Source organism: Euprymna scolopes, chromosome 26, assembly GCF_053919585.1.
Source record: "Euprymna scolopes isolate OS-2025 chromosome 26, ASM5391958v1, whole genome shotgun sequence".
Lineage (NCBI taxonomy): Eukaryota > Metazoa > Mollusca > Cephalopoda > Sepiida > Sepiolidae > Euprymna > Euprymna scolopes.
In genome coordinates this window covers 96801074-96816473 of record NC_136507.1, presented here as the reverse complement: position 1 = coordinate 96816473, position 15400 = coordinate 96801074, and the positions used below count along the sequence as shown (strand labels likewise).

Here is a 15400-nt window from a genome sequence, read left to right as displayed (position 1 = left end):
CTAATTAAACAGAATTGCAAGAGTTCTCTCTCTTTGCAGATCAACTATTTTCTTAGATTTGCTATATCTATATATAAATAAAACAGTAGATGTATGTATGTGTGAAAATATTAAATCGATAAATTCTTAAACTTCTGGTTACATAACACTGAAATCGACAAGAAAATAGTAATCATACACAAAGGATGGTTTCTAATGTGTAAAATCTTTGTTTGGATGAATCACGCATAAAGAAATATGTCTCAGCAAGTTAAAATGCAAAATGTTCATTTCAACTTGCCGAGACATATTTTTATTACTTTTGCGCATGCATAAATTGATTCATAGCTTGAAGTGGTTTAATTTTAAATCTTTTTTATCTATCTGTTGGTAGCTCAAACAGTAGAAAACGTGGCTGGAGCTAAATATTTTGGTTTTGATTCTAGCTGATGGCACCCCAAGTCATTTCCTTTTTTTAACCTTTGAAATCAGTACTATATATATATATGTATATATATATATATATATATATATATATATATATATATATATATATATATAGACCTGTTTGTAATCTACTGAATTTTACTGGGTTCGTATAATTCAGTAAATTTTCATATACCAATGAATTTTAAGCCAAAAAGAGATGACTTAAAATGTAAGCTACAAAATTATCATATTTCATAATTGAGCATTGATATACTGTATTAAAAAAACCAAGACTTCAAAAAAGGAATTTGTAGCAACAAAAAGTGTATTTCATTGTAATTTACAATTGTTTCAAGACCGGTTGGACAATTATGACGTCTGAAAATTTTCACATAACTAGCCTTTCTTCAGACTTTTTGAATAAAAAACACTTTAACAATAGAACATTATTTAAAGAAATTTTCCTTAAAGGAAATGAAGCATGCGAAAACATTTATCCTGGACGCATCCTTTGTCAAGAGCTTATTTAAATATTAATATATCACCTAATTTTCGTATCCTTATTTAAAAACCTGTCATAAGAAGTTACCACAAAAACCCGTAGCCACTTAATACCTTTTAATAATACTATTCATTGAATTCTTAAATTAGATTTCTATATTTCTTTATTTCAAATAATTAATTTAAAAAAAATTTTTTTTTTATATTTATAATATGACCAGAACAAGCTAGCTAAAACGTTACGGTTATTTTTAGTTTCATATTCGCCCAATGGTGGCTTCAATGTTTACAAAATATCGGCTATCTTATTACTTAGATTTAAGACCAGTTTTAGGTTTTGGAAAATTAATAACGAGATGGATTATTTCCCTTCATAACTAGGTTTTCCCAATTACTGATAATCGCAATAGATTAGAACAAAAAAGAATAATAAAATATTAAATAATAAAAAATAGAATGGGATCCCTAACTCGGAATGATGTATGAGAATTAATAAATATAAGTTAATGTCATTCTTTATCTCCCTATTTAACCTAAAACTGGTCTTAAATCTAAGTAATAAGATAGCCGATATTTTGTAAACATTGAAGCCACCATTGGGCGAATATGAAACTAAAAATAACCGTAACGTTTTAGCTAGCTTGTTCTGGCCATATAAATATAGAAATAAATGTAGTTCACCCTGTTATTTATGTTTAGTAGAGAAACTTGAGATTATTAGATTTAAGGACCGTGAAAAATTATTAAATGTTAAAGTAAAATCAATTACTAGCTGCAAACACTTTGAGTCGAAACGATACAAAGTGGCCCTGGTACACTACAAACTAATATCTATACTTACTAAAAACCAGCAAACCTCTAGTGAATAATTATACTTTCCAAAAAACGTAGAAGAATAGGCTAACATAAATAACTAAGCTAAATGAAAGTAATAGCCACCACTGCTATCCCTCAACACCATTTCAAACATTACTGCCTAAAACTTAACTAAACGAACTAAAACACAATATGCAATCAAATGGATAAAGGTGAGTGCACTTTGCATACTTCCTAATAAAATCATCCAAAAACGATTAACTAAAATAATCTATGTGGTCAACATACTTATAATTGAAGCGTTGATATATATATGCATGAGAAGCATTATCATAAAGCAGTGTTATATAAGGAAACAAAGCACAATTTGATTTCATATGATAACTAAGTACTTCAACTAAATGGTAATTGTAAACGGGATGTTCGTCCAATACAGACACATCTATGCTATTATGTATCTGTTTGCATGTAACCGGTTTGGAAAACCTATCTGTATAATGAAGCATATAAACTGACAAAATATATATTCTAGTATTGAAGAAGAGGTAAACAAACCAAATGAAAGAATGACAACCATCGAAATTAAGTTTATATATAGAAATAGGAACTTTTGCTCGTCTAATTACTTCAAACACATTAGAGTGAAAAATGTAACTCTCACGATACTACCATTATTTAAATCATATAAATAAGCCTGCATATTTGTTCACAGATTGTTAGTTTGATCATATGGATGTATATTATATTGAAATAAATTAGTAAACAAATAAATAAATAAGTGAAAACAAGAAATAAACGAATAAAGAAAAAAAAATCAAGGAATCAAATGAATAAATAGAGCTTATCAATAAAAGATAGATAAGGAATGTGCCACCAAAATAGAAAAACCAGTTATGAAGTCTTAAAATAGAGAAGCAGCATTGATGAGGGTATAATATTATTTCAGATCAAAGCAAACAGACAACCGGCTACTTAAAATGAAACCGATACCTCCCCCGCTGTGATAGCCTCCTCCCTCCCACTCCTACTCCCTTTATTTACTATACCTACCTCTAAAAACCTCTACTGGTCACATTCATAAACTATATTCCCCCTTTTCTTTCAAAGTAGAATCCACATTCGGATATTTCTTTATATACAAAACGAATTGAACTGTGATTCTCGTTTCAATAAGTTTCCTTCTTTTGGTCTGACAAGGAGGGTCACTTTAAATAGGTACTCTACCGAAACATGTATGCACATATGTAACTAATAATGTTTGTATAATAAACATACATCTATATATATATATATATATATATATATATATATATATATATATATATATATATATATACGAGCAAACAGTTAATAAAACATGTTAAAAAACACTTTGAAATGAGTTAAAAACATATTTAATCTGAAAAGGAAACACTAGATAAGTGGATTAAGGACTATCCATTATCTAGTGTTTCTTTTTCAGATTAAATATGTTTTTAATTCATTTCAAAGTGTTTTTTAACATATTTTATTAACTGTTTGCTCATATTATAAGCTCTATTTTATATTTGGTTTTATCGAGCTTTTACATCTGGCTGAGATAACTTTATAAATATTAATTCTTTAATATTTATAATATACTTTAATTTTACCATCTTGGATCATTTTGGTAAATATAATTGTAATTTTCATTTTATATATATATATATATATATATATTGTTTCCATTGCTCAATGTAAATACTTAATATATATGTTTTTAAATCCCTTAAACAGTTTTTCATGGTAAATAAATAAATGATCTCTACAGCAAAATGCTTGGGATTTAAAATTTTTTTATATAGTTTTAAATTTGAAAAACTTCCAAGACTCTATATATTTTTTATTGTCTCTCTCTCTCTCTCACACACACACTCACACTAACCCATCATCTGGCAGCTTTTAATCATACTCAAGTTCTTAGCCTGATATAAGTTTTGAAATGTATAGATTTTTCAATTTTGGCCATATCCATTGAGTTAATTAAATAATATATAATAAAATAAAATTAAAAAACAAGCAAAAAGAAAAAAAAAAAAAAATGATTTTTAAATGAGGTCGTTTTTTTTTTCTTTGCATTAATTTGTTTTTCACATTTATTTTGCAGCATCGAGTTCCAAAAGAATATCACGATCGCGGACCTCGGATAAACCTAACTTTCCGATTGACATTCCCGGAATAATATTGTTGACATTATTGTTTTTTTTTTTTTTTTTTTTGCTTTCTAAGGATTTTTCATTATTTAATATTTATTTGTCGGTTATGTGTCTAAAATCACACGAGATGAGGAGGAGGAGGGGAGTATGTAAATACGAACAGAGAATCTTCACGAGTGAAGGGATTCATCTTGATATCAAAATCATGTTCGTTATTACTAACAATATTCTAATTTCTAATGGTAAACGAATATATTTTTGTTCAGAATTCCTTCTACATTAAAAAAAAACAAACATAAAAACATCTGTAAGCTGTATATACAAAAAAAATCATATTCCAAAAGTGGTTTTATTTTTATAAAGAAAATTATTTTAAAGTGGTTAATGGGAATTTCTATGCATTACAACATAAGTCTAGTAAGTATAAATTATTGTTGAGTTATCTCCATTTGTTTCTTAAAATTTATGGGAGACAATCACTTCTTGGATACTCATAAAATTTTTCTTATTTAAAAATAAAACTACTTGATATGATTTTTGGAATATGATATTTTTGTTTTTTCAGACAGATTTCTTTTTATTCTCGCAAGTTTAAATTATTGAATTATCTATCTCCCTTTAAGTTATATTTTTTTTATATTTTCAAAATGGTGGAAAAAAACAGCCACTCTACTGTTTCTCATAAAATTTGATTTTAATTAAAAATAAAACTACTTGATCAAGTTATATAATTTTTGGAAGATGATAGTTTCGTTTTTTCATGGGTATATACATCGTACAGATTTTCCTTCATTTTTATTTTGTTTTAATATAGGGGGAATTCTGGACAAGTATAGAATAAATTTCTATATATAAACAACGAAAATTGTTTGTATGGCAGTTTATCTGTTTTCCATACTTTATCCATCTAATGTAAATCTAAAACTTATATAAATTATAAATCACTCTATTCTCATGATTGTTTATGACACAAAAGAAAATCAGGGCTAACATACACTCCATTGTGACATTGATTCTAATTTTAATCTAAACACTGGACCCTGATTTTACGACCAATCAAGCATAAGGAAGAAATAAATTTTCCTTTGTTTTTCATTTAACAAATACTTGATTTTTTTCATATTTTAATTTGGGTGCTTGTTCAGAATAAAAACAAAAATCAAAAAATTGAATTCAGTAATGTTATCTAGTTGTCATGTCGATGTTAGTAATACATCCAAAATTTACGAAAAATGATGAAGTAGAAAATGAATTATTAATGAAAATCGCTTTTGAAAGTAAATTGCAAATTTTACTTAAATACTAAACAGAATAGTTCTAATGATAGCAAGGGGAGATAATTGAGATAATGGCTACCAGCTGGATCATAAAAGTACACGTTTTATGTGATAATAATGTTTCTCATTCCTATTTGATAATTAAATAGATAACATTGCTTTTAGTTGATATTATCGTAGCCCCACTGTCATCTCAGCAAACGACAGTGGGATCTACTCAAACAGAATAATGGCACCCAGATCATTTCAACTACGCACACATTTCCCTTTTCTACACCCATGCAAATTCTGTGGGCATAAAAACTAAAACTCTACCTTTGCATGCGGACGTCTTCCAAAGCACCTTACATCACAAAGATGCTGTTTTTTTTCATCCAATTGGATTACGAAGAAAACAAATTTCAAAAATATTTTTTCCGACAGCGTTTGTGGAGTTTGTTTGAAATCTATAAAAAGGGCATTTTGCGCCAAAACCAATCAGTCGACCTGTCAGAATGCTGTAAACATCAACATCGATTCTGTCCACTGGACGTTAAACGCTTGCGCACCCGATAATTAATTCTCCACGTGGAAATGGACTTTTTATCCTTTTCTTGCTCTTTGCTGAAGCAACTTTTATGTTGTTTAAGTATTTCTGAAAAAGACAGGTTATTTCTCACCTGGAACTTTTACTTTTTCTACTTCATTATATAAAAAACATTTAATTACCTCAGTCACAGGAAGAGACTCAATAAGAAAAAACTTTCTGGTCTTCTCTTTTCACTTATTTACGATTTTGAGAAAATAAATTTTGTATAAAATTTATTCTCAGCCCTGGTTATCTTTGTTTTGATTGTTCAACTCCATTTTACACATTATTTTCATTTTTATTTTTGTTCAGTTTGCGGGACTAATATCGGCACCTGTAGTCCCACAACAATATTCAATTTTTTCAATTTTCGCCATTACGCATACAAATTTGTAAATTGAATTTATGGTTTAAATTGATAGTGAAAAAGTTTTTGTACAAAAAATAAATGAATAGAAAAACCTATTGCTGATACACACTAAGTATAAATATACTTGGGTGCCATCAGCTAGAATCGAAACTGAAAGCAAAACTAGCATTCAAAGCTGGTGACGTTACCACTCTACCAATGTGACACGCATATGAACTGATTAAAAATCAACTAACATGAATGTACAAAATGTATGATTTTTCAATTTTGCCCCTTTTTTGAACCCCTAAAAATTACTTTAATCGGCTAAAGACCCATAAAAGAATGGTCAATAAAAAATCCAACCAAGCCCATAGCGCCACTCTGCGACTTTTAATTTAATTTTCTTGTGATGTCATAATAGATCCCCCCCCTCTCTTCCTCTCTGTTTCCTTTCTTTTAATTATTTACATCATTCGATTTCTCTTACCACATATCAATTGTTGTACATTTACATAATTTTTCCTACCTCCATCTATCTAGAACATTCATGTACAGCTGAAAAGTATGCAAGGTGACACACAAAATAACAGCCGCAGAGTTTTAATAGTATGTACATTTGGGATAGAGACTATGAAACTGAGATTGGACGATCAGAGTGCAAACAATGAAGGGGAGATAACTAAGCTAATCTCACAATCTCCATCTCTATTTATATATAAAAGGCACAGTGTCTGTGTGTGGGTGCTTATGGAGTTCGAGACAATTATGTAAGGGAGATAACTGGCAACAACTAAGCAAAAATGAGCATTTTTTTTGCAAAAAATAATTTGAGTTGCTAAAATAATCGATCGAACAATGACATAATTTCAAGTTAAAAAAATACTTCTCTGTTTCATTATGGAAATATTTGCAACTTAATATATTTTCAAAACAATTTAAAATTTTAATGATGCTTCCAAAAACTTTACTGATTCTTTTACCATAACTACATATTTGCAATACACACGTCTTTGTGTTTAATCATTAGCAAGAACTAAGAATCTGTATATTAATACCATAATACATTTAACATACGTATGTACGTGTATCACTGTTTCTAGATTATAAGATATTCGATCAAGAAAGCAAAATAGAAGATGATAACATACTACAAACATTAAATTAGTATATAGATATTAAATAATATAGATACGTTAATTTAATGTTTGTAGTATGTTATTACCTTCTATCCTCCTTTTTAATAAATAGGATCTCCCGATCACCAAAGATGCAATGTAAAAAAAAAATTAAAATAAAAAAATTATATTTCTTTTTGGCCGTACGTGAAACTAAAATGTACTGTCTTGGTTTTCTGACTAGGATCCAAGGGTAATATCTGTCTTGTCTAAAGATAGTATAATGATATGGGGTGTCCATTCACGCCTGGCATCCATACGATGGAAATATGTCAGACTCCTATAAGGATATTGGCGATAAACTGTAATAACCAGATATATTCTGACACTACATTAATCAGATTACTTAGATAAATACTTTTACAGTTTTAACAAAAGGGATACAATAATATTGCAAGGTCTCCATTCACAATGAACGTCCACAGAATGCCCAGCAGTAATATATCACATATGAAATATGTTGCTGTGGAATTTCCACAAACCCCACTAGTATTATAAAAATGCTCTTATAAATAAAGTAGCTCAGACATAATCCTGATCTGAAGAGCGGAATGATCTACAAAAAAAAATTCTTTGAATTCCCATGTCAAAACCAGAAGAAATAAGACAAATATTCAACATTTTGTATCTTTTTTACCTGCAAAGTAAAAAAATGTTGTAATTTTTTTATTCCAATTTTCATTCATTTTTTGATTCGCCTCTCATTAATTCCTTAGTAATAAACTGATTCATTATTACAGCTGCCATCCATCTAATTATGATTAACTCGATACTAATCTATGAATTACCTTTTTTTTTTATTTGTTCTCCAGGTGAAACAATTTATTGGTTATTTAAAATGATTATTTTATTTTTTTGAGAAAACCTTCCATTTCAAGAAAAATTAATTTAACAAAAGAAAAATGAATGAAAATGTATTTTATGGAGTTATTTAATGTGATATCTATTATCATAATAACAAAATGTTATTAGTGTTACGGTCCTATTTAATGTGATGTCTATTATCATAATAACAATATGTTATTAGTGTTATGGTCCTATTTAATGTGATGTCTATCATCATAATAACAATGTTATTAGTATTATAGTCTTATTTAATGTGATGTCTATTATCATAATAACAGTATATTAGCATTATGGTCCTATTTAATGTGATGTCTATCATAATAACAATATGTTATTAGTATTATGGTCCTATTTAATGTGATGTCTATTATCATAATAACAAAATGTTATTAGTATTATGGTCCTATTTAATGTGATGTCTATTATCATAACAAAATGTTATTAGTGTTATGGTCCTATTTAATGTGATGTCTATTATCATAATAACAATATGTTATTAGTATTATGGTCCTATTTAATGTGATGTCTATTATCATAACAAAATGTTATTAGTGTTATGGTCCTATTTAATGTGATGTCTATTATCATAATAACAATATGTTATTAGTATTATGGTCCTATTTAATGTGATGTCTATTATCATAACAAAATGTTATTAGTGTTATGGTCCTATTTAATGTGATGTCTATTATCATAATAACAATATGTTATTAGTATTATGGTCCTATTTAATGTGATGTCTATTATCATAACAAAATGTTATTAGTGTTATGGTCCTATTTAATGTGATGTCTATTATCATAATAACAATATGTTATTAGTATTATGGTCCTATTTAATGTGATGTCTATTATCATAACAAAATGTTATTAGTGTTATGGTCCTATTTAATGTGATGTCTATTATCATAATAATAAAATGGTTATTAGTATTATGGTCCTATCTAATGTGATGGCTATTATCATAACAAAATGTTATTAGGTCCATGACATTATTATTAAGCATTAGGCTTAATTTAATATTTTCATTAGATTTTTTACTCAACTTAATAACTGGATGCATTTTTATTGATTTCATTAACTTGTTTTAATTTAAAGTTACAGCATTTTAATTTTAGGATAAAATCCTGTAGCATAACATATGTACAAAAGTAACTTAAATAAAAATATATTGATATATAAAAAACAAATGCTTTGTTTATTCCATTTTTGAACGTTTTTTGGCAATTTCAGATTCGGTTCCAAACTGATAATAGTGAGGAGCCAATTCATACAACCACTTTGGTTCGATAACTGTGACATCTCGCATATAATCCTTTCCAGTCATTACAACTTCATTGAAGATAACCCAACTCGGTGGCTTTTCTGTGTACAGCACCGAAGTTGGGTGAATGGCCAACTTGTGTCCGTCTCTCACTGTGCGATACGTTCCATCATGATGCATCCGCGCAGCGTTGGCAAAAAAACCTGCAGTGATGCATCTCTGTAGTGTCTGCACATTCTCGGTGCATGACACGAGCGGCACCTTATACTTTTGAAGAATTTGTTTCAGCTGATCCCGGATGTTGACAGCCCGTCGAAGCCCTTTTGCATTCACGTAGTTTTCTGCACACCATCGTGTACTCTGGTTTTGTTTTATGAACGCGTTGTAAACGTTGACCATGGTGATATGGTCACCTTCCTTTACGCTGAATTTCGTTCTAGCTCGTTCGGACGCTTTTTTTTCATTGCTCGGTGAAACGAATACATTTTGTATTTGCATCATGGCCGCAACTGTCACAGCTTCTTCCGAACATCCAAACTCTGCAGAAACAAGAAGCATCTTAGCAAACATTGGTGGCAACGGAAATTCGACCATATTCATTCCTAGTGGAGATGATAAGCAACCGCTCTCATCAAGAGCTCCTAATGCGTAGAGTAATTCCAGACCCCGCACCATGTTCATAGCCGGAGGAGCCGATAAGAAATTAAACCGCAGGACATTATTAACCCCAAGTGCTTTTAACTGTAGGACAACCGGAGACAGATCGCTGCGTTGCATCTCTGGAATGGTAGCAGGCAGCAGCTTTTCGTATTCTTTTTCTGTGTACAACCTGTAGGCCTTCCCTGCACGAACACGGCCAGCCCTTCCAGCACGCTGGTCAGCCGATGCTCGTGAAATAGGCACGGTAACCAAAGATTCGATTCCCGTTTTGGAGTTGTATGCTCTCAGTTTTACAAAGCCGCAATCCACTACAAAGACTATGCCGTTAATTGTGACGGAAGCTTCGGCAATGTTTGTTGCGACCACAATCTTTCGAGTGCTCGCAGCTGTCCGTTCAAAGATTTTCATCTGTTCTGATGCCGGTAGGCTTCCGTACATTCGCAAGATCTTCATTTTTAATTTTGCGTCTTTTCCAAGTTTTCTGGCTTCTTGAATCAGCGAGCGGACAACAGTCTCGACTTCTTCTTGACCGGTCAGGAAAGCTAAGATATCACCATTGGGTTCATTATGGTGGATCTTCAAAATCACGTCCATTGTTGCTTTGACGTAATCCGGCAAGGGATCAAGAGAATAATGAACGTCGACAGGATAGGATCGTCCCTCGATGCTTATGATAGTGGATGTGTCCAGTCGGGGATTGTCCGTTTTGTTTGTATTGAAAAATGTCTTTATTTCTTCCGCATCAAGAGTTGCAGAAGCAACGATGACTCTTAAGTCTTTGCGTTTCACCATTATCTTCTTAAGAAGACCCATGACAATATCGGTGTGCAAAGTCCGTTCATGAGCTTCATCTAACATAATCACGCTATACTTTGATAGGAGTGGATCCGACATAATCTCTCGCACCAGCATACCATCCGTGAGGAACATCACTGCAGTTGTCTTCGGGTCGGAACAGTTATCAAACCTAACATGGTATCCAATCTAGAAAACAAAAACAAAAAAAAAAACAAGTATGAGATTTTAATATATTTTTTTCTTTACAAGAGAATCACCACTTATTAAGGCCCCAAACCACTCGAGGATAAACGACCTCCCTGATAATATTGTGTCCGAGATGGGTATATTTGCTAATGATACAATGCTCTATAATATGCATGATGGAAGAACAGATGTACATAAATCTAAGACAATGGCAGAATCGTTAGGAAATGACTTCCAGACTATAGTGGAATGAGGCCGCAAATGGATGCTAGTAAAACTAAGCTGCTCTTCTTGAACAATTACAAGACGCCTCTCCAATTGTCTATATCCATGACAAATAGCATCCTTCCTGAGAATTCTACCTTCAAACTCCTCGACCTAACATTTACGGGCAATATGAACTGGGGCAAATACATTGAGGACATTGCAAAGGTTGCTGCAAAGAAGGTGGGTTCTCCCTCATCAAGCTAGAAGACTACTCACACCTGGGAGTATCCTGTACCTCTACAAAGCCACCATTCGCCCATGCATGGAGTATTGTTGTCACATCTGGGCTGGTACATCTACAAGTAGTCTCTCCCTCTTAGATAGGGTTCAAAAAAGAGTTGTCAGTCTAATCGGTCCCACTATCAACTAAGCTCCAGCCCCTGTCCCATCGCCGCAATGTTGCATCACTTTATTTGTTTTACAAATATTTTAATGGAATCTGTTCTGATGAACTCGTTTCACTTGTACCCCCTCAACGTACATATCCCCGACAAACCCGCTTAGCAATAAGATCTCCCCACACCCTTCACTGTTGATGTCCCTAAATGCCAGAAAGCTTTCTATTCTAATAGTTTATTCCATTGAACAGCTAGACTTTGAGTTCCTTTCCTGCTGCCTGCTTCCCTGGCTGTACTGATATGCAGAAGTTTAAATGTAACATAACCAAATATCTTGTTAATCTTTCCTAGACATGTCCCAAATAGTAGCCCCTTATGTCCAAGTGGCGATATGCTTTGTAAGGGGTGAACGTAAATTATATATATAAAAAAAAAAGGGTTAATGAGTGTAAAGTGATCTCTTGGACAACAGCGTAGTAATCGTTGTTGGTGGAAATTAGGTAAAATGTGATTATTTGAGGGGTTCAATAAGAACTATATACATAAACAAGTTAAAAACCTTATACTTTTGGCGTTTTTCACATTAGAGAGTGTAAGCCTGATGAATTCTCACGAGAATGAAACGCAGAATATTCTGTGTAGCTTAATTGCCATATATATATATATATATATATGAGGCTTGTTCAGCATCCTCTCTCCCAATGAAAAAACAAAAATAAAAACCCTGTATTATATACGTACCCATTACAGGAATAAAATATCGCCCCCCCCCCAAAAAAAAAATCACAAATTGGTCAAGTAGTTTTATTTTTTATAAAGAAAATCATTTTAACGCGAAGTTGACTTTTTCTAATAGTTCCCACCTCCTATGTTAAGAAATGCTTTCTAAAATCTCAGTACTTGTACAGTTTAATGAAGACATTAAAAAATGAAAATATCGAAAAAAAAGTTATATTGCACGTATCCGTTATGGAACGAAGTTCTCAAAAAAAAAATACTTAGTTTTTTTTTTTTTTTTTACAATGAAAAAACAATTTATGATACCGAGCAAAAGGTTCGATTTTTAGGAATAAAGACGGAGGTTAACAATCCTGCCACTTTTCAAAAATCGCTAAAAAACAACAAAAAAAAACATGGTGGACGACCGACGCAACGCATGACACTGAAAGTAATTAACGCTCCTCTGATACGTGACCGGAAGTTAGGGCCATATGTGTATTTGTTTTGACTTTACATACGTGAATGAACAACGAATTGTTACGTGGTGCTGGCGCGGAAAGAAAAGCCAAAATATTTTTATTTTATTTATCTCCTTACGTTGATAAAATGAAACGTTGGTCCTTTCTTAAATATGAGAAATAAATCAGAACAAAAACATAACACGTGCAGTTTCGCCAACGCAAACTAAAAAAACCCGAAAAGATATTTTTCATTATACTTTTATTATTAACCAAAAAGAGTATCGTCAACGCGAGAAATTAAAAAAAAAACAACAACCAAAAGACAACATATTTTTCATTAAATTGTTAGGTGAAAGAATGGTTCGTTGTTCATTCACGTATGTAAAGTCAAAACAAATACACATATGCCCCTTAACATCCGGTCACGTGTCAGAGGGAGCGTTAATTACTTGCAATGTCATGCGTAGGTCGTTCGCTATGTTTTTCAGCGATTTTTGAAAAGTGGCAAGATTGTTAACCTCCGTTGGAAGAAAAGCTAGTATTAAAGATGGGGAGGGGTGTCGGCGCTTTAACTGGATTTATCTCCCCGTGGCGTGTTTAACAAATTCCATAATGGCTGACTTCAATGCGCTCTTATAAGAACGTGTTTTTCCGCAGTAAAAAACAAAAAATACTCGCTCAAATTAAATGAACTTTTTTTCGGAGATCTTCAGTCCAAAACGGATACGTACAATATAACCTTTTTTTTTTTTCGATATTTTCATTTTTGAATGTCTTGATTAAACTGTACAAGTACCAAAATCTCGATTTGAATTGATTTCCCTTGTTTCTTCACTGATTTTCAAGATGGCGCCGCGAGATCGTTGGTCGTAGTTTAGCCATGAAATGTTAGTTTGTTATTTAAAAATAAAACTACTTGATCAATTTACGTGATTTTTGGTTTACGATATTATTTTTCCGCAAGGATACGTACATCATACAGATTTTTCTATATTTCATGAGGGTAAATTCAAGACAAACGAGAGAGAGAGAGAGAGAGAGAGAGAGAGAGAGAGAGAGAGTAATGTTACCTCGTCACCTAACAAAGTACCCCGCTCTTCGGATACCCGAGTGGCTAAAGACACAGCGGCCACACGACGTGGTTGACAAACACCAATCACATGTCCCTGACTGCCCCATCCGGCCTCAAGTAGATACTGCGGAATTTGGGTACTCTTACCGGAGCCCGTATGTCCGACCACAACTAATGTTGGGTAATTTTCGACCAGATAAAGGATATGAGTCCGCACAGAAAATACCGGCAACTTTTGTCGTTGTTGTTGTATAGAGAGGGAGGCAAAAGGGTTGAATATGGCATATTGCTCCCCAGAATCCGTCGTGCGTTCTTCTTCTAACTTAAGTCTAGGATCTTCATCACCTGGACGCCAAAATTTGGGTCGGAATGATGACATTTTTAATCAACAATTAAATAAACAAAGACTCGATCTTACTTTATCACCATTTTTCGTTTAAAAGACGACACCGGTTAAAAGCTGGCGGTGATGAGTCAACGGAAGACCCCTGTATTAAAAATGCCCCGGATTAAATCTACTTATCAAAATTATTCAAACAAACAAAATTATGAGAATAGGTATAGATAGATATTTAACCGGCATTGCCTGGGAGTCTTTATACATTATGGTGTGACTTTTTTTTTAAATCTCTTTTTTATTTTTTATTTTTATTTTTTGTTTTTATTTTTTACTTTTTTATTTTTATTTTTTACAATACTCAATAAAACAAAACAAAAAAATCAAAAGAATAAATACACTACACGTACAACAAATAAATGTTCCTATTTTTAATACCTCCCCACGTATAAGTATTTTGTAATTTAACTTATTTTGAAGCGTTTATTTACTCTGAAACCAAAGTAGTGTTGAGTTAGAATAATAAAAAGGCGGTTTCATTACAGCCATTGTGACCTTCGATAATCGCTCAAGAATTGAAAATCAAACAAAATACTAGTAGAACCCCACCCAATAAATGATATATTCTACCAATATTTTGTTTAATTTTCGAGAGAGTCTAAATGACTGTTACGAAACTGTCATTTTTGTTTCTGCTTTAACTCAACAAACTTAGCCCTACTTTTGTTTCAAAAAATTTAATTTAATTATTACAATATCGTTTGATCATGATATTATTAACTGAACCAAATTATTAAAAAACTAACAATAATTTTGTAAAGATAATGTTTTAACTTCTATTTGTAAAATTATTGAATGCAAATCACTTATACTAATTTCCGAAAATGACCTAAAAATTCCCCTCAAAAGATCTGAAACGGAGCAAACTGCATATGTATTATCCATTTGCGGTTCTATTTAGTCAATCATCTGCTCGTTGGTAATCTTTTTCAGTCATTATGTAGCGTTTTATGTTAAACATAAAATAAAATGTTCTCACTCACAAGGAATCTCTCACGCTCTGTTCTTGCTCGTGAGCGATCACACAGCCAAACAAAATTAAAAAAAAGTCTTTTTACATACACGCACTGTCCTTTTTTTTTTCTTTCTTCTCATTGTCTTTTCATGTGTAGTCATGATTG

At 31.7% G+C, this 15400-nt stretch overlaps 2 protein-coding genes across 3 annotated transcripts in view; one reads left to right on the top strand and one right to left on the bottom strand.

Annotated features, from left to right (window-relative positions):
• LOC145248294 (alpha-ketoglutarate-dependent dioxygenase alkB homolog 3-like) overlaps nt 1–5986 on the top strand; it is a 37549-nt gene extending 31563 nt beyond the window's left edge. For both annotated transcript variants that reach the window (XM_080110171.1, XM_080110170.1), the window contains exon 8: nt 3851–5986. In XM_080110171.1, the coding sequence (XP_079966297.1) occupies nt 3851–3925 (75 nt within the window). In that variant the 3' untranslated portion in view covers nt 3926–5986. The remainder of the gene's footprint in view (nt 1–3850) is intronic.
• A 3301-nt stretch (nt 5987–9287) lies between these two features.
• LOC145248293 (putative ATP-dependent RNA helicase DHX35) lies at nt 9288–14353 on the bottom strand. Its single transcript, XM_080110169.1, has 2 exons — nt 13881–14353; nt 9288–11024 (listed from the first exon to the last, which is right to left on the bottom strand). Exons 1-2 carry the CDS (start codon nt 14259–14261, stop codon nt 9315–9317), a joined length of 2091 nt encoding a protein of 696 aa, XP_079966295.1. The 5' UTR covers nt 14262–14353; the 3' UTR covers nt 9288–9314.
• Between the last annotated feature and the right edge of the window lie 1047 nt (nt 14354–15400).